Raw genomic sequence first — 22,816 nt, forward strand, 5'->3', positions numbered from 1 at the left:
AGAAACCCTCCTAGCACTCACTTTCTATTAAAAAAATAAATTTAAACACCACACACACACACACAGTCTTATTTTACTACTCAAATGCATTACTGGAACCAGTTTGGCAAATTAACTTTAATATACAGATACAAAACAACAAATATAGATTCACAGCATTTACAAGAAATCATTCAAATAACATTGTAAATAATATCTTTTTTTTTCTTTTTACAAAAACTTCATTCAACAGAAATACATATCAAGTTATAGCAGTCTGGTACAACATAGTTGAGCTGTCAACAGCTAATTCATCAGTTTCGAAGCTGTCACTTGGCTTAACAACATTGTCTTGATGTTGAGGAGTTAAAAATCAAGGAAAAGGTTACTAAAAGTTTGCAAAATGGGTAAACACAACTGATGCTAATATTTACAAAAGAGACCAATTATTACATTACAGAATCAGTTAAAGGATTTTCTAAATATAAAGGTTGATGCCTATGACAGAACTAAGACAATAAAGTTAAGCGTGTTGTAGCTAAGTATATTTGCATCAAATATTTAAGCTTCCGGGTTTCTCTTTTCAGGATCAGATAGTTGGCTGCTTCTTCTGTTCAAAACCATTTGAACTCTACTTCCGCTGCGCGCATCCTGAGATAACAGCACCAGCCGAGTGGAATTCTGACAAGGACATTTGTAGGGTAAGCTTATTACAGGGACACCTGCTTTTGAGCGGTGTGACCTCGCCGACCTGTGTCCAGCATCCCTGGCCTGTCAGCCATCAAAGGGACGTTTATCCACACTTGTCACCGCTGGCCCGTGAGGGACACATGTGTTTCTGCTCTCTTCCATAAAACGACCATACAGCACGCTTCTCTTCCTGACTCCAGGTACTCGGGCTGCTCTATTCGGGTAAATAAGTGGACTTATCTGTGTTGAGAAAGACCAGCAATTGGGGCACGGAGAGATTTATTTCCAACTTACAGATGCTGGATTGTGGCTTTTACAAAAAGATTTCCACCGTGAAACAAAGTGAATTAAATGCACGTTTGTTTTGTGTCTAGACAACAGCAACGTAGGATCGAGGGGATTTTCTGAACAGGCTTGGAGTTGGTCTTTGTCTGGACTAGGTATAAAAAGGCACAACAATATTCAGAAACAGCACGGAGCCCGGGGGTGAAATGTTTTCAACAACAACATCAGATCTACCAGGGAAAAGAGGAGATCTACTGAAAATCACACTATGAAGAAGGGACCCCGCGAAAGCTCTAGCACATTGCTGTCATCCTTTTTCTCATCTGTGGGCCAAAGATACAGAATGGTGTTTCTCTAGGATTTTACAAATGTCCCATTTTATGATGGTTTACGATTTACTGCAAGGTTGTTGTGCATTTTTGGTAGGATTAAAACTGAGAAGGCTGCTTTTGACTCACGGTCATTTGAGTGGTCTTCCAAAAGAGTTGGCAAATTCTGAAATACAAATAATAGAATAAGTGAAATTTGTCAAAGTGTTGTGCCATCTTTGTGATTGTGTGTGAGTGTGGGGGGGGGGGGGTTGGGGGGCATCCAGAATACGCAAGGGGGGGTTAAAATGAGACAAACAGGGAAAAGCAAGACTCCCAAACATACAGAATCCACACAGGAGGCTCTTGGCTTCTCTTTTTCTTCCCAAGAGGAACATGTGACTTAAATTAAGGAGGAAAGTTTGGCAAAAACCTACGATTAGAATACTTGAGCCACGTATTCTTTATAGAACTCAGGCGTTTGGTAAAAAAAAAAAAAAAGAACTCAAGTTAGATTTAAAGACGTCAAAGGCATTCTACCTTAAAAAAAAAAAAGTCTCAGTTTTCAAAATCGCCTACGATTTCAAGCAGTATCCACCCAGGGTGGAGATTTGATCGTGTGACTCTCCACACTGTCCCAAGTTCACGGGGCAGCCTCGTAAAGGCCCTGGGGTCCGAGCTTCCTTCTTCTGTTAGAGAATCCACGGAGGGACAGGTGGCACCCAGAAGCTGGGGCTCGGCCGGGAAATCAACCCTGGTCACAGAATTTAAGCCCCTCCTCACTGCGCATTAATATCAGTAAATGGAAGCCCTGAAGTGGTTCTTCGGTTGAATTCAATCCTCATCGAAAATGTGACATAAGCAAATGTTTCTCTTTTCTTCCCTAAAGCAATTTCTTAGATTAAAAAAAACAACTGTCCAAAACTGTCGTATAGACTAACGACTCCGTTTAGCACAGAGACTCCTACGGCTATTACTAAGGGGCCCACAAAAAGCACGTTAAGTGTGGTTTTCGAAATCTATCATTGCATTTTGTTAGTAGAAGGGTCAGTTACATAAACGCAACTAAAAGGGGGCGTTCTCCTCAGACCCGAAACGGCGCGCGCACGCACGCACGCACGCGCCCGGCCGCAGAGCCACGGCGCCCCCCGAGCAGCCCCCGCTCGGACGCCGCCGTCCTCCCGGGCCCCGGAAGCAGCCCCGGGCGGCCGGCCACAGGGCAGTACCGGCTCGCGGCGACACGACACGCGGGCGAGCACCTCGACGCGGCGGCGCGGGGTCGGGACGGGTCCGATTTCCAGACGGTGCTCCGAGGCCCGCTCCACGTCCAGGGTCTTGTCTTCTCGACGCGTGACGTCACCGCCTCTGGGGCCGGCCCTGGGAGGAGGGGAGGTGGGGGAGAAAGGAGGGGACCGGGCCCTCGGAGGCACGGCTACCCCTCTGGTCAAGCACGGCCGCCGGGGAGCACACGGCAAGGGCTTCTCAGACAGAAGCCACGGGCGTCCCCCGCGCTGCCCCGTCCGGCGCCCCGGGTGCGTTTCAACGGCGTCGCCCTGGCGAAGCCCGTCTTCTTGAGACGCGCGTCCGAGTTCTTTCCATCCGGCTTTACAACGCGGGCGAAGACAAGGAGATGACGACCGACAGGCATCGGCCCACGTGGCCCCCGGGACAGAGGACGGCCGTGTCTGGGGCGACGTGTACTTTTCGTTCATTCTTACGGAACGGATCTCCGGAACCCTCCTGACAGCACAGTAAGGCCGGTGCTGGCCCCGCTGTGTGTGGAGTTTATGCAGGAGAAGTCGGCTTCGCGTCCTGAGGGGGGCTGCTCGGAACCGCGTGCTTTCTGGGCGGACCGTTCGGGTCGCCGTCACTGGATTGGTGGGGACGCCAAAACAACTGACGGGAAAACCTCGGATGTTCTAAGAACGCCTTGCAACGGCTGCAGGTGCGTTATTTAATTTATCGTAAAATTAAAGCAGGTGGGGTTTCGTATCGCAAACAGGTGCGTCCGATTAGTCTGTTAGGTCACAGCGTGTGAGTGCGTGTGACTTCCGCCGCGCTCCGGCAGGAGGGTGCCCGCCGGCGGGGGGGGGGGATGACACCAGCCCGCGGCGGGACGCGGCACTCTCTCCCGTAAGCAGCGGCAGCTTCAGGAGGCTTCAGTGACCCCGACTGCCCTCCGCGTGAGGGATTCACGGCGCTCGCCCCTCCAGCCTGTGGGGGGCGCATCTGGCAAGAGGCAGCCTGCGCTATTTGGCAACAATGCAGAGGACACCGGGGGACACGATGGCCACGTGCGCTGTGGCGGGAAGTCCCCTAACACTGGAAGAGAGGCAGAGCTTCCCGGTGCTGGCGAGACACCTTCGCACCAACCCCATCGCTACCGTCCCCCTGGAACCCACGTGCAACGGTGACAGTGCGATCCGGTCCGTCCTCAGGAAGGGCAGCACGGTGCGTGCCCGTCATGGCGATGCCCGCTGGGGTCACCGCTCGGCTTCCCTGAGGTCGTCGCTGGTTCCCACGGCCCGGCCGGCTCGGCACGGATCACGGAGGGGTCTCGTGGACATCGGGGCCGCGCCTCACGACCTTCGCCTCCCTCCCAGGGGGGAGCCGGGCCTCTGAACGCTGAGGCGCGTCTGCGCCCTTCTGCTCCCCACGGATCCCCCGAAACAAGTTCTCAGCACTGGGGTCAGCGCGCGAGAAACAAAACTGGTTCTCCTCTCGGCGGACACCTCAGCCGAAGTGCGGCCTTCCGGTTTCACTTCTTGAAAGGGGTGAGTTTGTTGAACGTGTGCCAGAAGAGCGAAGGCTTCCTCTTGGGTTCTGCCAGGGCAAACACCTGCTGCTGGGGGACGCTGGTGGGCACGGTCACGTGGCGCTGGTGGAGGGGGTGCAAGCTCTGGTGCGGCAGGGCCACCGGGCACGCGCTGTAGCCTAACCCGAGGGGGGAGGGGGACGGAACAGGGACGCAGCGTCACTCGTCAGCCGAAAAGGAAAAACAGCACCGACACTCGAATTCTCAGCTGATTCTTAATCCACATGCACCCGGAGGACACCTAAGAGCCGTCACGAGGCTGCTTATGTGCAGACACTGCGTGTGCAGCCACGGATTAGGTGGCGTCCCAAAAACCCTCCGGGGAGGGGACCTGAAACCCAGAGAGGTTGTGACCATCACCCGCGCTCACGCGGCGGGAGTGGCAGGATCAGGGCTGCTCGCGATGAGAAGCAGTGAAATGCTCCGAGAGCCCGCGGCCCAGCCTGCCCTGGCCCAAATCCTACTCTGCCGCTAACTGGCTGGGATTATTCAGGGTAATTGTTTGGGAATTTATTTGATTTCTCTGCACCCCCACTCCCTAAATCTGTAGCGGGGATAACAGCACCTTCTGGTTGCTATGACAGCTAAGTGAGCTAATATAAGGAATGTGCTTAGAACAGGGACCCCAAACTGAATTGCTAAATCGAAAGTGTCTTATTGGGATAGGGGTTTTCAATCTGCACAGAGGTAATGAAAAAGGCTTATTAAAATTAGCTACGAGATCACAAGCTAACTGTGAAAGTCAGCGTGGCAGGAGGAAATAGCGTGGGTTCCCGAAGGAGCCAGGACTCAGGGCAGAAGGCATCCTTGCCCTGGTCTGGACTGGCAGGAGGCTCTCTCGGCCTTCCCACATAAGAGGTGCCTTCCTTTCAGGGGTGCCCGGGGGCCCAGCTGCTGAGCCAGCGCTCCTGAAAGACAGCGACGCAAACTAACAGATTCTAACAGGTGATATTTACTAGTCACCTGCCACTCAAGTGAAGAGGCTCACAAACAATAGGTGTTTCTGCCTTCAGGGTATTTGTAAGTCAGTGGGAGGTGGGGGGGGGTGCTCGGTGTCCGCATTTGAGGGGAGGGAGCAGCAGGGCAATGGCAAGGTTAAGTGCTGTTTTGGTAATGAAATCTTCCAGTCCCCTGGCCCATCCTGGGCTCAGCTGGGTCTTGTTTTCCCATTTTCAGTTACAAACATACTGAATGGGACACAATTCATAGGACACGTCGTTCTTAGAAAAGTTGACCTGAATAAAAGTTTCTAAGAACATGACAAATATTTTTGGAATAAAAATCCTTATTATTTCATTCCTGTTGGACGAGATCATGTGTATCCCATGCACTGTAAAAATAAATCTTTGTTTGCACATCGGGACCCCCGGGCGTGACCTGAGCACTGCTAATTTCACAGCGCGTGCAGGGCAGGGGGGCCCTGCTCGAAACAGGCTGGCGTGCCTTCCTAACTCATCTCCTCACATCCTGCACTTTTAGGCCCGTTTTTCTTCTCTAAACTCGAATGCAGCCTGCACTGACGAGCAGTTTGGGGCCGGAGACTGCCTCCGGCCGTGCCCAGACCACGCAGGAGCTGTTGGCTTGCCTCAGACTGGCGAACTGGCCGGGCCTGGGGAAGAATGCCGGCACCTCCTCAGGACGGAGGTCTAGAAGCTCTTGGTACCGATTCAGAACACATCTTACAGGCTCACATTCAAATGTAGGCAAATACTGAAACACACTCACACTCAAAAGCAAATGCAGATTGACAGACCCGTACCATCACCTGTACGCCTCCCCCTCACTGAAGGCTGGTCGTCAGCGGGCTGACCACCGCGGGCGCTCGCCTTGATCTGAGTTCCGATACCGATTCCCACGAAGGAGATGGGGAGACGAAGCGTCCTTCAAAACTTACCCTTTGACTTCCCGTGTCCTGCCTTTTGAGCATTTAGCATGGCGAGTTTCTTTTGATTTTCTGAAATTTCCATTCCTGGATTTAGAAACAGACATGATACACATTCAAGACAAGTGAAACCACTGCAGAGTAAAACCAGAACCATAACCTGGAGCAAAAAACCTCATTCCTTGAGGAACCAAGAGACACTGAAAAGCTTACAAATGGAGAAGTAGCAAGGACTGTCCCCAGGACGGACACTCGGATAACCTGCTCCCTACAAGGACATGTTAAAGGGTGACATGGGGTGCTGTTAATAACGACACACAGACCACTTGTGCAGACCCAGACGCACGTCCACGTAGGGTCACCCAAATCACAACCATAAAGGGTGAGGCCCTAGGAGGAGAGGGCAAATCGAAGGAGTCCCAGGGTCGACTCGCCCACCTGCTGTGAAAGCCGAGTGAGCGATTCCACCTTGAACATCTGCGTAATGGGAACTGGATTTTGTACCCCAACTGTCGAGAGCACGTGCCTTGAACTTCCCCTGTAAAGTCTGCTGTCTGCTCGGAGTGGGTGAGGTGGGGGGGAACAGCAGGCCCCTGCACGCAGGACGTGGAGGGAGAGCAAAGGCCAGGGACGGAGGAGGGCCAAGTCTGTCAGGCTGGCTCCTAGGCCGGCAAGCAAGCTTCTTCCCGGAGGCAGGCTCTACACCCAGCAGAAGGAAATCAGGGCTCGGCCTCCGCCGTCACACTCAGCTCCTGGCTGCTCACTGGGCCGTGGCTCCCTGACCGAGCTGACGTCTGACAGGTCCCGACCCCTCCCTCAGGTGCCACACGCTGGCTTCTGCTGCTCCCGGACCCGCACGGGCCTTCTGCCCCACTCCGGCCCTCCGTGCCCAGCCTGCCTTATGGCGGACCTCCCCGATCTCTCCACACATGAGGTGACAGGCATTGGACTAACATAACATGCCTGGCGAGGACCCGGGGCCACCCTCGTTCATTCCACGTTCACCCAGTCCAGAGACTCCCAGAGTGCCCCATTCATTCATTCATTCATTCACTCATTCATTCACGTCTTCTGAGGACCAGCCACAAGGGAAGCGGTGTACTAGAGAAAGGTGTAAAATCAAGGCTCGTCTTTCTTTCTGTCAAGGGACAGAGTCGAGACGTGTTTAGGATGCCCCCTGCAATATTGGTTCTATCTGAGGGGAAACTGCAATATCCCAACTTACAAGTGATGTCAGGGCCTACGCTAGATGACCTTACATGGCAGGTAAAATTGGGATCTTTGCAAATATTTGAGGAGTTCTCAGCATGACAGAGTGAGGAGTCTTACTCCAGTGAGACCCCAGTCAAAAGTGGCACCGATATATGGCAGCTGCTGGGAAGTAGCTTTCCTCTTGGTAAAAGGGGGACGTCCACTTAGCGGAAGGGGTCCCCTATGAGTAATGAGTGCTACAGGTGTCACTAGGGGTTGGGGTTCAGTGTTTCAGAGGAGATTCCTGCTTGACGGTGAGTGAGCCAGACCGACTCCTAAACCCCTTCCTGCCCTAACGTAGGATCCCACAGACCCTCCTGTGGGTGAGATTCAGATCCGTGGCGAAGCCTAGGATCGGTACAACACGGATCCGTAGAACATGGACAGGGCGGGGGTAGGCCCAGGTTTCCACTCTAGCTTTCGTCGTGGCAGTGGGTGGCTTTTCTGTCCTGCACTACGTAACCTTTACGGTCTGGGCTTACGTGGGCTGCAGAGATGAATATCGTCATTCCACCTCACCTTTAAGGCCCCCGGTCCCTGTGGCATCCTGACATCTGTGCGACAGTTGGTGCTCAAAACCCTAATGTGCTCGGAAGGCCCTGCACCTTGGGCTTACAGACCGGGCCTGACAGTTTCCGGCTTTTAGGGCTAATCAGTACCTGGAGGCGAGCAGACCCTGGGACGGTAAGGGCGACAGGAGGAAGCAGTGCCTAACCGTAGGACAGGGTGCACGGTCCTCAGCTTCATGCACGAGAGAGATGGGGAAACAGGTGGGCCAAGGTCTTGGGTCTGAATGGACTAGGGCAGCAAGGTAAATTTAAAGTGCTTTAAAGGTACACCTGAAGAGGCGGCCTCGAGGATCATCCGGTATTTCTCATGGCCTGGATGACAGTCACCAGAGTGTGGCCCAGTCTCGGGGTGACACCGGCTGGCTTTCAATGCTAAGTGGTCACGCTAGAAGAGTGGGCAAGTGCCTTGAGCCTCAATTTCCTCACCTATAGTAATGGGTATAGCAACAGTAGCCACATCTTGGGATTAAACGGCACAACCTCCGTACATGTGTTAATCGACTATGTTAGCCGTAAGGCTCTGCGGTCAGCAGCAGGCTATCAGTCGTCAAGAGTTAACACGCGGGCTTCTGACTGTGCGTGGGGTCAACCGTATTCGGGATTTGCAGATCCCGCTTCTTTTCTGCAAGGGGGCTACTTGACCCCGGTGGGGGGGGGGGGCGGGGAAGAGCTGACCACTGGGCGGGGGGTGGGGGTGGGGGGGAGGGGGACGCGGCTGGGGCGGGAGGGCAGAGGCGACGCTCACCCATCTCGCGGTCCTCCCGCACGCGCCTCCTCTCGTCGCCGCAGGCCTGCAGCCACCTCGCCTTGTCTTCCTGCTTCTTGGCACAGAACAGGTGAACCTCGTCGGTGGTTTTGCTGACGAGCTTGAACGCGTTCTTCACGCTGAGGTTCCAGTCCTTGTCCCGCCCGTCCTCCAGGTCCACAAGCCGCACCTCGTCCATGTCCGTGCGGCCTCGGTAGTAGAGCACGTCCCTGCGCAGCAGGTCCTTCTTGCACGACACCAGCTGGTGGTCAAACAGGAAGAACGTCCGCTGCTGGCTCTTGCCGTGCCTGCTGACCTGGGTCAGCTCCCCGGAGTGGATCAGTTCCGAGCTCCGCTCGAGGATATCCAGCCCCTGGAGGGAGGAAAACACAGTTCACGGTCTCCCCATCCCGATTCCTTCACGCGTCACGGAGACAGGAAGAGCTCCTGACACGGTCTGTTCTCGGACCTTCCAGTCACAGGAGACCCGTCCGCGGGTCAGCGGGGCTCAAGAGGCCACGTGAATCTCGGGCTGTTCGTCTCCCTGTGTGTGAAATTTCCTTTCTTTACCTCCTACTCAGCGGGAAACGTTACAGCGTCTCTGTGTTGTGAGGTGTATTCCCGGTGGCAAACGTGCTGGGTCACTACACTCCACCCCGTCTGAAATGGCTGCTCCTGGGAGAAGAAGGGCACCACAGAGGCTTCGTACGGGTGGGAACTCTGCGCTATCGACCCTGGGGCTCGGGCTTTCCCGTCTGGTATACACAGCGGCTCCCAGAATAAAAACTAGCTTCGGATCTTGGAAACAAAAGGCCACGTGGCAAACTGCCAACCAGAGATCGGTGAACTTCTGACAATAAATTATCCCCTCAATGCCACAGTCCAAGAACACAAGGAAAAATACACCTTTACAGTATTAGGTTGGGTCTAACCCAATGTACCTTTATGGTACTGGGTACGACACCGGCCTTTGGTCTCTAAGATTTTTATTCTCCTTCAGTCCCGGTCACACACACCATTTTGTGGAGGCAGAAAATCTTGACTCCAAAACAGTTCCACTTACTTGCCTATAGCAATTCTGTGCCCCAGATTCTTCACCTACAAAGTAAGAGAGTTAAACACAGTGATGTCTGGGGGCCCATCCAAGCTCCACAAGTCTCTACGGCCCCTGAAATAGAAGTATTTCTTTTTCACGGCCATCACCTACTTTAGTGAAAAACCTAACTTCTCCATCCAAACTTAATCCTTCGGGACAGTGTGTTCTGACCAATCAATTTGATGTAGGACGAATCTCACTTGGTCTGAACACAATCGGAACAGCACCAGCTGATCGTTCTTAATGACTGCCATAGGGTCCAGCGGTCACCAGCACGCGCTCTGAAGCCAGGCTGCCTGACTGGATTGGAATCCGGGTCTGCCTCTCTCCGGCTGTGTGGCCTTGAGCCAGCTCCCTACCCCTGCGTGTTTCCGTTCCCTATCAGTTCAGTGGAGGCCACAGCAGTCCCTACCTCATAGGGTCACTGAGAGGATGAAATGAGTTCGCATATAAAAACGGCTTAGAGCAGTGCCAGACGCTGCTGTGGTTGTTGTGTTTACAAATAAGTACGCACGCTAGACCATTCTTACAGGGTGTGCCAAGGACTGCGTTTACCACCGTCTTAGACGATCCTCACAATAGCCCTGTGAGGCAGGTAGTGTTTTCAACCCCACCTTATGGATGAAAATATTGATCTTGCCCAGATCAGACCAGTTCAGACGCACGCAGTGTGAGTCCGGAGTCCGTACTCCTACCACGCTATATTGTGTATTTTAAGGGTTCTCCGTTTGCTTTCACGGAGCGTACTTCCTAGCAGGAGAGACAGCGTAAACAATAAATGAATTACAGACACTCTTCAGAGTTGATTTCTCGGTGCAGGGGAGGCGTCAAGTAGCTGACTGTTAAGGTCAAGCACGTGCCTCAAAATACAGACACCATTAAAGCCAAGAATATGAAGAGTCAATCACAGGATGCTCAAGTATGGCATCAAACTAGACCAGAGTGAGGGAGGGGGTGCACAGTGCTGGGCGGCGTAGCAGGTGCAGGAAGGGGTTCGCACTTACCTCCCAGCCCACGATGGACACCTGCCACCGTGCTATCTTGTCTATGCTTTCCAGCCTGCGCTTGCGCTCATTGATCAAACAGGCTACGTTCTTCATGGCTTCGTAGGCTGCCTTTATATTGTTGTAATCACTGTAAAGCAGGAGGTTCACGTTAGCCATATAACCTGAAACCTGCAAAGGCAGACTGACAAAGTCATGCCCCCCATCCCTGATTTGTATCCCAATAGTCTAGACGACGTGGCATCTAAATAACGGCCATTGTTCCCCTTTTCTGTTTCCTCTATGAATAGACTACAGTCTCCATAGGTTAAGGGAGCTGACCGAATGCAATCCAGAATTCTTTGGAATAAGAATGTTTTCATTCATTTCCCAGAAATCGCAATGAATGAAAGTGAATGCCACAAGAAGTAAGTTTTGGTCACAGTGACAATAGATTATTTTCATCAATAAAGACAGGACAGTCTTTATTATTGCTATGGTTCTCTTACAGCCAGTTTTGCTATATAAAGTACTTTAACAATCAGTAACCATTCTCGAGACTAGTTGTCCGCTCTGAGCCTCATCTGTGATGATATTCAGGAAAGGACACAAAGGGGACATGAGCCACAGAAGCTGGACGTGGTGTTATGTAAACGCTAACACCGTATTCACCTCACTGAACGACCTTCATTTCTGGTGCTTCCGTATCCTGCAGTCAGATCAAACTAAATGTTCCCTGGAGCAAGCTCCTGTTCCCCAGGTTTCTAAAACTGGAGGTACTGGAAAAATAAATTACAGCTATACTCTACACACAGACTCGGGCAGGGCACGTCTAGTATTGGGAAGTTTTACATTCCAGTTTGCTCGGCATTAATAATTTGGGGACATGTAAACCAATCATCCAGCTAATGAGCTGAATTCTTCACTTTCTGGCACGTTCCTGTGTCTCATGGGATAGACGGAGCCTCTGGATCTCAGTTGCACCGAATTCAGATCCTCCTGCACAGTCAGGACAAGAGAGCCTTGGAAGCAGACTCTGTTTATTTAGCAAACACAATTCAACTCCACTCCTGGGAAGTCCCTGGGCACTCCCCCACAAGGCAGACCTCGCTGTCTTTAAACAGGCCCGTTCACACTCAGAAGCGGGGCGCAACGGGAGACCCAAACAGATACAAGGGGGCTGCCAAGATAATGGGGGCCACCACTCACCCCGGGCCTCAGGCAATGAAGAAGAGTGCACAAAATTATTGTATATTTTTTCCTACAAGATTTTCTGTCAATCCTAGGAAAGAGGCAGAACGCAATGGTTTTGTTTTTTTTTTTAATTGTTTTGTTTTATTGAATGAAGACAGGGAAATGGGCTTTCTGTCATTTCCTTTAAAAGGATTGGTGGGGGGGAGGGTAGTAGCCAAAATACACAAATGCCTCACAGTGAGAAATGCCCTTAGAAGAGAAAAACCAACTGTTGAAGGATGATGTACAGACTTCCGGACATACACTTCCCACCTGAGAACGTGCCAATCTGCTTGCCCATGTCTGTTAAGATGTCTCTTTTTACTCTTATCTATTTTCTCTGGTTCCTCAGCGTGGTGTGTGTTCATTCTTGAACATTTTCTTTAAATGTGTGGCTCTCTTAACTTTGCTATTTTGCGTCCACTCAAGTTTTCTGATTTTCCCATCAGAAATAGAAATAGAAATAGAAATAGAAATAGAAATAGAAATAGAAATATATATAGCTCTCTTCTCTCTTTCAATGAATGCCTTTCTCTTATTCCTTTAATCTTGATTCTTTAACATCCATGTCTATAGGGTCTATTGTTTGGCAACCCAGCTCTTTTTCTCTTTCCACCTTCCAATCTAATTGTAAAAAGATTCCTTCTGCAAGCCCCATGTCTCCACAGGAGTCCGGCAACAGACAGGACAAAAGATGGCTCCATCCTGCACACCCTGCAGGGCCAGGCACTGCCGGGGAGAATGTGATTGCTCTCCGGGCAGCCGTTAGCTGTGAAAAGCCAGCACTGTGTGGGTTGGCAAGGCAGATTTCCTCTGGGTACAATCCTGTCCCCCTCTCTGCATCCTAGAACCTTTCCAGATCATCCTTTCAAGGGCTACAGGTAGGTACACTGAAAGCTTTGTACCAGTGGCACGGATGTCAGGAATGAGGTTTGAGTCTTACCTAAAATAGCAAGCTTTATCCCAAAACCTTGGTATCCAGCTGGCATTCCGGTTGTGGCCTGGTGAAAACACAGCAATAACCCAACCGGTGCCACTTAAAGGCACCACGCACAGCTGGGTCCTGCACATCTTGGGGAGTGGCACAGAACGGCATGCCCATTCCAACACCCAATGGGTGAGATCTCACAAATAATCACAGCCCGGTTATGCGTTATTCTGTACATGCAGGAAAACAGTGAGTTGCTGTTAAATAGCAACTTGATAGCTCCCCCAGAAGAACTTAGGGACAAACTTAGGGACAAGGAAGTGGAGCATTCGGGTGACCATGATGAGAAGTCCCGTGCTCCAAAGCGCAAGGTGTACGGGGTGGAACGGATTATGGAGACGGAGTGAGCACCCAGGCTGGGCAAGAAAGGGCTTAGAGCCAGACGGGACCTCGGGGGGATGCTTCTCCAACCTGACCCTACACACTACCCTGCACCCTCGAGATTCCCCACTCTTTCAGGGTTTAAACTCTGGCAGTCCTCACCCTTCTGTAAATGGGTGTACTCCTTGCAGTACATGATAGCGCTCTGGGGGTGAGTTGCCATAGGACGGGAAGCAGACTGTTTCTGAAACTGAAGTTACGCCGGTTTATGTATTTATTTATTAACTACTGAGTAGCTACAAAAGATCATTTGCAGGATATACGTGAGTTATAAGGACCAACAGGCAGCACAAACCCCCGTGTGCTCATGACACGGTTTAAGAATCATTCTTAAATGTTGAGCATCTCTAGGAACAGATATTCTGGAGCCTCTTCGATGACCCTAGTTCAGACTTCAGAGTAATCTTGAACGTTCAAAGCGACATGACAGCTTCTTCCCCAACGCTCAGCGAGAGCGTCAAGAGGACGCGTGAGCCAGCCCGTCACCGCCACTCCGCGAAGCCCCGAGTGCCCCCCTGGGGCCGGGGTGCGCAGGCCCCGGTGCGCGTCCCCCGGCGGCACCTGCCCCTCACCTGTGCTCCTGCGTGGTGTACTTGAGCAGCTCGGCCAGCTGCAGAGGGTACTTGCAGATCTTCTGCACCGGCGTCAGCAGGAACCCGTCGATGGCGATGTCGATCATCTGCTGCAGCAGGCGGCAGGCTTCGAAGAAGTGTCGGTAGCGGCCCTGCTTCATCAGGCGGGACAGCTCCGCGCAGGCGCCCGGGTGGTTGTTACAGTACTCGGAGTAGATGGCAAAGCCCTCTTGCTGGGAAGGGGAAGCACAGCCGCGTCAGGCTATGGGCTGGCGATGGGCGCGGCCCCGTCCGAGGGGGCGTCCCGGAGAGCACCCCGATTCTGCCCTGTTCTCATGCAGCAAGCCCGCGTCTTCTCTGCAGGCAGGGGCCGCTTACAGAGCAGGGGGCCCGGGGGGCGGGGGGCTGCTCTAGGACTCGGTGCCCTGGCCCCACTCGAAGCCCCCCTCGTCGAACCCTGACGGGGTGTCTCACGGTGGCCCGGGGCTTCCGCAGGGGAGCGGCACCCACTGCCACCGTCATCTCCGCCCCAGCTCTGCTCCAAGGAAAAGGCAGGCGCTGTTCCCAAGTCCCGTCTGTCTCCCCCTCGTCCTCTTTACTTTCCCTGACACACAGGCTTGTGACCGTGACCACAAGGGGGGGATTCAAAGCCACCACCCGCTCCCCCCACAGCACGTCCTCCCCCTAACGCCCCACCGCCTGGTCCCCACACACGTGAGCCCCCCGGCTCCCTTCCTTTCTCCCGGACTTCTCCCTTGGAGGCTGCTTGCCACCAAGGTCTCAGGACGCCGGCGCTTCTCTCCCGGATCCCAGAGCGGCACCCTGTCAGTCCCCCATCCGTGCTCGAGGGCTCGCCCCTGCTTCCACACTCCCAGGGCCTCCGCACCCCACCTCCGAACAGCCCCCCGCCGCAGCCACTGCGGCCAGGCTGCCCGCTCGCGGCCGCCCGCCCTGCCCACGGCTGTGTGGTGTCCCACCCCGCAGTTCCTACTTGTCTGTGCCCAGCACGACACGCCTCAACTCCCGTGTCCCAGAAGTCTAGAAGGTTTTCCCCACCCACCTGTTAATTCTTGGACACTCAACGCCCTGCAGGCAGTTCTGACGCCCCAAGACCAGTTCCGTCAGCTGGTTCTCAGAAATCCCCACGCCCACATGTCTGTCTTTCCACACGCCCACTGCAGTCACCCCTCCCCAGTACCACCTCGTCCCTTGTGTGGCTTCTCCCGTTCTCCCAGCAAGGCCGCGCCCAGAGGCTTCGCCTTCATCAGGCCCTGCCCCCTGCAGCCTGACCTTCACCGACCTCTGAAGCTTCTCTCTTGGAACCTTCTGCTCTGGCCAAACAGGCCCTTCACCAAGTCCCAGACAGACCCAGTGCACTCGTGGGGCGGATGTTCCCCACTGCGTGGCCACCACGGCATTATCTTCAGCCACTTAAAATCAACCTACCCGAGGACCAGCTTCCGTTCTGCTGCCTCTGTATAGCCACTGGGGTCAGTACCCAGCAAGTGCTACCTGAGGAGCTGGCTTTGTCACTGCTATTATTGTTACCATAATTGTGTCCGTTTGGGCTGGGAATACAGTCTCCTTCCTCTGAAACCTGTTAGTATTAATCAGGGGCACTGAATCCTCAGTTATTAAGCTCACGCCATCATCACAAGACTGTTCTGAGGTACTTACAGCGTTCCACGCAGGGGTCTGAGAACTGCACACCTCGGTCTGAACCTACACCTGCTCCTTACTAACGTGTGACCTTGAGGGGCGCCTGGGTGGCTCAGGCGGTCGAGCGTCCGACTTCCGCTCAGGTCGTGATCTCGTGGTTTGTGAGTTCAAGCCCCGCGTTGCGCTCTGTGCTGACCGCTCGGAGCCGCTTTGGATTCTGTGTCTCCCTCTCTCTCTGCCCTCTCCCCTGCTCATGCTTTCACTCTCTTTCAAAAATAAACAAACATCAAAAAAAAAACTAACGTGTGACCTTGGGTCACTTGCTCTCTGGGCTAGTTTCTGCATCTGGAAAATGGGTAAAATAATCAATCCTACCACGTCATAGCAGTACAGAAGCTAACACAAGAAAACCCTGAAAAGAGTGATTAACATATAATAGTTACTATGAGAGGGACTATGAGAAATTACTCCAAATACAACCCCCTAACTCCAAACTGCATAAAAGTGGGAAGATTCTAAAATCTTGAGGTATGTAGGTAAAGATTAACCATATAAACCAAGCAACTTAATTTACAACTGACATCTCCATTCCATAGGCAATTAATCCAGCAAACAAAGCAAGAAACAAAACAGAACAAAAAAGGACTCCTTTCTAGATTGGAGAAACATTTCAAAATTGTTTGACCGGATGTGATTAATAAGACGTAACAGGTGACATACATGTTGCAGAAAGCAGGATCCTATTTCACTTAAATGAGGTTCCTCTTTATTGTACTGTTTCTCAAGGTCTTTCAGGAACTTTCTTTGGAATTTGTAAATATCTTCAATGTTTCCAAAAATGGTGGCTAGTTGCGCAACAGTGAACATTCCCGTGTGTTTGCGACACTGTCGGATATAGCCCTGCGAAACAGAGAAGTAAACTTTTAAAAATTAATTTGGAGATTCACAGAAATTATTTGAATAATACAGTGTTTTGGGCCCAAAGCCATTATCTTGGAGTAGATTTTAATTAGAGAAAATTATTTTACCCTATGGGTCCCTGATGGGGTAATCACACTTCCGCGACTGCAGTGTGCTATGAATATTTTTGAAAGAAAAGAGAACAACAGGTGCATGTGGTTGGATTTAGGAAGCAAGAAACTATATAAAGTTTTCAGATTATACTCATAAAGCAAAGTTGCAGGGTTTCAAACATGAGGGCTCAAACATTGGGACTGTCATACTTTTTCTAAACTCTTAAGATAATCATTCTCCCATCCCTAATTTCATTTCACAGCTGAGAAGACCTGTCAAATACAGAATGCCACAGCTTGCTGAACAGCTCATGCAGCCGGCTCACTGTCATGGCAAAGAGCCAAGGACATCTTACCCAAGGATTCCACCATTTCCTACTTTCTATATAGAGCACAGATCTGCAGATCTTTAATCCGAGGCCTGCCCCGATCACAGCCCTACTCATTCCCTACGTACAACACCCTAGTTGTACCATGGCTTGGGTAGAAGTTAGTGTGGAAGGAAGGAAAGGCCACAAATGTGTGTAATAATTATCCCCAAATCAGCATCATGTAATAACATAGCCTAAGCGGACTACATGATAAAATACATACCGCTGCCCACTTGGTCTGAACTTTAATACAAAGACAACGTAAAGGTTCAAGATACAGGCGGTAGGGCAGACCCGTCTGATTTAAATCCTAACCCCACCACTTTACTTTCTCTGTGCCTCAGTTTCCTCATCTGTAATAGGAGGGGTAGTAGGACCTGCCTGGTGAGTGTTTGTAGGAATTCATCCAGGTCAAAGGAAGGCACAAAGTCAAAGCTCGACAATTATTAAGACATGACTTATTTTCCTAAAATGGCACTTTAAAAAAACTCCCTTAACTTCTAGGGAACAGATGGTTAAAGCTAAACATCGCTCAGTCTTTCTCTGGCCAGCTAATCCAATCACTGGGCACTTGTCTCCCTTGCGTTTGTCTTTAGTGCTAAATGTTCACAGCTGAACTGAGAGTGCAGCACTCAGCATTCAGGGCCAGGCCAGCGGGAACGAGATGGGGCCAACACCAGTGGAGCGTAATGCTCGTACAAAATCCACAAAAACACAGAGGATCGTGGGAGACACAGAATTTATCACACAGTAGTTACCATGACACTGCAGAATATGGCTTTGAAAATCACTAGATAAAACCAAATTTTTTTTTTTTTTTTGGTCTGCATCTAACTGACTCAGAACCTAATCTGTGAGACAGCGATTGGATGTAGTGGGATCGTAAATAGTGACGCACATTTGTGGAATCGTGTGGGTTTCACCCGACGGCTGTTGCCTCCTCTGAAAGTCATTCACTCTGGGGGCGCCTGGGTGGCTCAGTCGGTTGAGCGTCCTACTCTGATTTCAGCCCAGGTCCCGATCCCAGGGTTGTGAGATCGAGCCCCGCGTTGGGCTCCGTGCTGAGCACAGAGCCTGCTTAAGATATTCTCTGTGCCCCTCTCCCTGCTTGCTCTCTCTCTCTTTCTCTCAAATAAATAATAGATAGATAAGTAAATAAAATTAAAAGGCAGAAAGTCATTCGCTCTGAATAACTTCAGGATGTCAGTCCTGAGAGTGTAGGAAAGAAAGCTGACTACAGCAGGGGGCCACTGATGCTCAACAAGGCAGACAAGTATTTCATGAGGGTGCAGTCCGTGCAGGGGCCGCATGGACAGACAGGGGAGGAAAAGTGAGGGCTACAGAGAAGTGTGTCTGACTGGGAACAGAAGAAAACCACACGGGCATATCCCACAGACAACCCGGGGGAGGCCGCGGGGTCCGGGGTCTTACCTCACAGATGTCCTTGAGGTGCTTGATGTACACCCGCTCAGTGTTCATGATCTCCTGGATGACATTGGTCCTCATCTGGTGCTTGCTCTCCAAGTGTCTGTGGCGGTTCTTGCCGGCATCCTCCTCCTGCTCCTCACCCTGGGTGCTGCTGGAATTCTCCGACAGCTCTTCCTGATTGACACGCAACTGCGGGCCACACACAGGTGACAGGTGACTCGGGGGGAGGCGGCGCCAGAAGCAGGCAGAAGGTCCCCCCCACCCCAGGTTTCCACTTCTCCACGGCTGGTTAGGAAGGCAGCCTGGCCCTAGGCTACATCTTCATGTACTTGGCAGGGCCACGGCTGGGCCGGCGGCTCAAACCACGGCAGCAATGCCACAGTTAGTTGACCGTGGTTGAAATTTTTCCTTCAACCCATCTAATTTCTGAAAGGTTTCATTAAAATGATTACAAAGAGGGGCGCCTGGGTAGCTCAGTCAGTTAAGTGTCCGACTGCAGCTCAGGTCATGATCTTCGTGGTCCGTGAGTTCGGGCCCCACACCGGGCTCTGTGCTGACAGCTCGGAGCCTGGAGCCTGCTTCGGATTCTGTCTCCCCCTCTCTCTGCCCCTCCCCCACTCACGCTCGCTCGCTCACTCTCAAAAATAAATAAACATTTAAAAAATTAAAAAATAAGTAAAATAACGTCACGACAAAGAACTGAGCCTGTAGAGAGCGGGCTTGAGCTGGACGCAGCTCTGCCGCCCCCCACAGGCAGCTGTGGGAAGGGGAAAGCGCCACACTTACTCTGACAAAGCTTGCGGGGAACCAGGCTTCCTTGTCTTCACTCCGGCCCCACCACCAGTCCTTGTTAGAGGCTTCCAGAACCTGGATGACATCTCCTGCCTTGAAGCCCAGTTCCTGGTCGTCCATGGTCACGTGGTCCCATAGGGCCTCTGCGCAGACCACACTGCCATCGCTGATCAGCTGCAATGGGGACACGTGCTTAGCGCAAACTGCGGCGGGCAGATGAGGGGACACAGACATCTTCCGCTGCTTCTCTGTACATACTGCTGGCTCCAGGTCAGTCCTTAGTGCTTGAGTGTTGTACAAAATGAGTTTCCTTATCAGGGAAAATCAGGTGGGTGTCTCTCATATGTTCCTAAAGGAAACCCTGTATCTATTTTTTTTCCCCAAGGAAGTATTAAAACGGCTCACTTATCTGTACATCAGTTATCTAACAAATATGAATTATGGAATTTTCAGCCCCCAAGCAATTATCTGTTTCTGAGCAAACTAGATAACACAGAACCAAGCCTCCAATGGTTATGTATATACATTATAGTAAGACACTCACAGGTTCACCTAGAGATTACTCTCCATACTTCATTCATGGTCTGAATAAACTCTTAATCTAACTTGATAGTCTACTACAATTAAAGAGGACACAGCGTGGTCTCCAGATATTTAACAGCTAATTTAAAAAGCCAGGAACAGACACAGCTCATCTGTTAGTCGGCCACAGGGGCAGGTGGCTGTGGGTCCTCTCAGCTCCCAGGGACACTGTCATCTTCTACAGCAACAACCGGTATTACTAATGGAGACGCTAACTCATTGAGAAGCGACATTCCATGCACTCTGGTCAACAACTCCAAAAGCCAGGGGTGTCTTCTAGAAAGAGTTCCATAAAAGGAGCTGCAGATGCCCAGTGGTGGAAAGAACACCAAATGTGTAGTAAGAAATACGTGGCTAATTTCAGGTCTGCCATTTGCTAGCAAGTGTTGCGGCCTTTTAGTCTCTGAGTGTGTATTAAAATATGGGTAGTAATTATAACATCTACCTCTGCGATCGGCTGTGAGATCTTTCCGGGATAACGTAAGGAAGAGCATTTCTGAACAGCACTATCCAAACACTAATGACTGCCGCCCTTATGACTTAGAGCAACGTGAGAGCTTTGGTTATCTAGAAAACTTAGTCACATATGTTGTCTTTGAAAATGCCACGAAATCAGAGTTCTAGGTTTGGGAATAGGTTTAGCGAGAAAGAATCAAGAGGGCCAAGTCTGAAGTGACCGTGTACCCTGAGAGTCGGGTCTCCAAGACCCGCCATTGTTGTGTGTGATTCCAGTACCTCGTTGATGGCCAGCTGTTCCCCGCCCGGCTGGAGGTATCTGGGGTTGGCCTGACAGATGTCTTCATAGCTGTAATCCTCCTCGCTGCCGTTGTCATCCACTAAGGCAGAGGACTCAGTACCTCCATCTGAAGAGACTGAGAAAGAAATGGCATGGTTTACGGTTTAAAAAACACGGCGAAGGCAAACTAAATGACCTCTGAGAACAGTACTCCCAAGGGGAAGTAATCATTTCCGTCTTCCCCAGAAAGAGAAATCATGATAAGATGTGTATAGATCTATTAATCCCCAAGTAGACGCCGTGCTAAGTAAGAGCTGCGGTCGAGGGTTACGGGAAGTGGGGATGAGAACGGCTCAGAGGGCACCGCCAACGCTCACACACGGCATTACTTTGCGGGTGAGGATGGTGAGTGAACCGGTGTCATCTGGCTGGCAACTTGTGCTCCAAAGGAGACCTAAAAAATATCAATAAAGTGTTCTGCCTCTGTCTTTCACCTGCAAGGCAGTGGTGCTACTAAAATCAAAAGGTGTTGATGGCGTCCTAAGTGGAGACCCGCAGTCATTCTCTCCAAGTGCCTACAACGTGAAAGGGCTCGAACTCATAATATCGGAGTGAGGAATTAGGTACCGCACCTTTGCCAAAAAAGAGAGAAAGACCTTTTAAGGACGGGTATAGCGCTTGGGACCGCCCACCTTGGCATTCAGAACCCACCCCCCCCCCCCCCCCCGCCCCGGGGCAGTGACGTAGTCTCCTGGTGGCTAATTAATCTGTCATCCAGCAGAGGGAATCGTAGAGAGAGAACGTTCCTTGTGACGAGAACGGGAAAGACCTGCGCAAGCAGCAGCCGGCTCTTCAAGGTGGCTCTTGACGGAGAGCAAAACGTGGCTCGATCTGAAGCACGTGGTACACGGACACCAGTCCCCCCGACAGAAGAGACTGGAAAAGTAAGGGAGGGGGAGCTTCGAGTGCTACGGTAGGCAGGGGGTGGCTCCTTCAGGGTTGTGAGAAAGGAAGGGACAGGGGTCGAAGGGAGGCCCCGACACCACAGGCGGAGAACAGGTTTCCGAGTCCTTCGGTCCGGTCTGAATCGCAGCCCTGCCCCTCCGCGGGCACGGGAGCCGGCCACTTAGTCCTTGAGCTTCACCTCCCCCAGCTGTACAAAGCGTTTCTTCTTTCTGGAGAATGAGGTGAGGGGACGCGTGTCAAGTGCCCAGCGTCCTTGATTCCCGGTCGGGCCTCACCAGGGGAGGGTTTCGCGGGACGGCGGCGCGCGAGGCCGGAGCCTGGCCGGACGACGACGCTTGGCGACACTGGCGGAGGGAGGGGCCGGGGCGGAGGCGGGGCCGGGACACCCGCGGGGAGACGGTGGGCGGGCTGGAGACAGCGGGGCGGAGCGGCCGCACCAGGGGACCCGCACGGGGAAGGGCCACGAAGGGTGTGGTCTGCGGAGGCTGAGCCGACGACGACGACGGAGCCACAGAGAGGATGAAGTCCGCGATGATCTGGAGGATCCCCCGTTACCGTTACCGGCGGAAGTACCAAGAGGCAGAGTCCGAGAAGCCAGCGTGGTGCGAAGGACGAAGGCCGGTTCGGGACGGCGGTGGGAGCGCGCCGTCTGCTCTGGCCTCGTCCAGGGACTGGCGAGTCTGGGTTTCCGGTAACTACCCTCCGGGGGCAGGTCTTCTCTCCAAGCAACCGTTTGTCTGTCTGTTTTTTAATGAGATAGCTCCCGTTCCGTGTTTTGTGCTAAGTCTGCCGACTGGCGTCGCCTCCCACCGCCCCGCGGCACTTCCGGGGCTCCCCAGACCACCCGGCCGCGGCCACGGCCCGAGCGCAGCACACCAGGCCCCACGCTTCCCTCCCGCCACCTCGGCCACGCTGTCGCGGTGAACGACTTTTTGGCGGAAACACACCTTGGGAACAGAGCCTCGAATTCTTACCCTAAACCCACGATAACTATGGAGAACGACTGGCAACGACGGGCGCCGAGCCACACTGCGGAAGTTGGCCCCGGGGCACACCTCGCGCGCTGGGGTCTGAAGCTCTCCTCTCCGGGCACACACGGGCCCGCGATCACGACGACGGATTCAGGCCAAGTGAAGGAAACCGGGGAGGCTCAGGGAGCAGGGAGCAGACGGGGGCACGACGGAGGGCGAGCGGCCCCTCCTCCCTCGACGCCCACCCCCTCGCCCGGGTGCGGGACGCCGCGCCTCTCCGCGACGCCCGACAGGCCGGGTCTCCACGGGGGCCGTGCTTTACGGCTGCCTTCTCACGGCCTGGGGTGCCCCCTCGGAACGCGGCAGCCCCCACGGCCCAGCTGCAGTCCCCCCTTCTTCGAGCCCCGCTCGGCTTACTTTTACGGCAGCGGGTGCCTGGTGACTCGCGGCCACGGGGCGGCCTCTCTCTGTCCCGCCAGGACAGCGGGCGGGACGTGGCCTCCCCACGCCCGGGGCAGCGC

The 22,816-nt window shown here is 52.7% G+C and overlaps 1 protein-coding gene across 6 annotated transcripts in view; it reads right to left on the reverse strand.

Moving 5' to 3' along the window:
• Positions 1–98: 98 nt before the first annotated feature.
• Positions 99–22,816, reverse strand: part of SPATA13 (spermatogenesis associated 13) — an 83,658-nt gene continuing 60,940 nt past the window's right edge. For all 6 annotated transcript variants that reach the window (XM_047077821.1, XM_047077812.1, XM_047077828.1 and 3 more), the window contains 9 exons: positions 20,358–20,494; positions 19,035–19,214; positions 18,252–18,437; positions 16,157–16,336; positions 13,778–14,010; positions 10,625–10,754; positions 8,525–8,897; positions 5,972–6,046; positions 99–4,196 (listed from right to left, as the gene is read on the reverse strand). In XM_047077821.1, the coding sequence (XP_046933777.1) occupies positions 4,021–4,196; positions 5,972–6,046; positions 8,525–8,897; positions 10,625–10,754; positions 13,778–14,010; positions 16,157–16,336; positions 18,252–18,437; positions 19,035–19,214; positions 20,358–20,494 (1,670 nt within the window). In that variant the 3' untranslated portion in view covers positions 99–4,020. The remainder of the gene's footprint in view (positions 4,197–5,971; positions 6,047–8,524; positions 8,898–10,624; positions 10,755–13,777; positions 14,011–16,156; positions 16,337–18,251; positions 18,438–19,034; positions 19,215–20,357; positions 20,495–22,816) is intronic.

Source organism: Lynx rufus, unplaced genomic scaffold (genome assembly GCF_022079265.1).
Source record: "Lynx rufus isolate CCGP_SWC_20201006 ecotype Redwood Valley unplaced genomic scaffold, mLynRuf1.p SCAF_1, whole genome shotgun sequence".
NCBI lineage: Eukaryota > Metazoa > Chordata > Mammalia > Carnivora > Felidae > Lynx > Lynx rufus.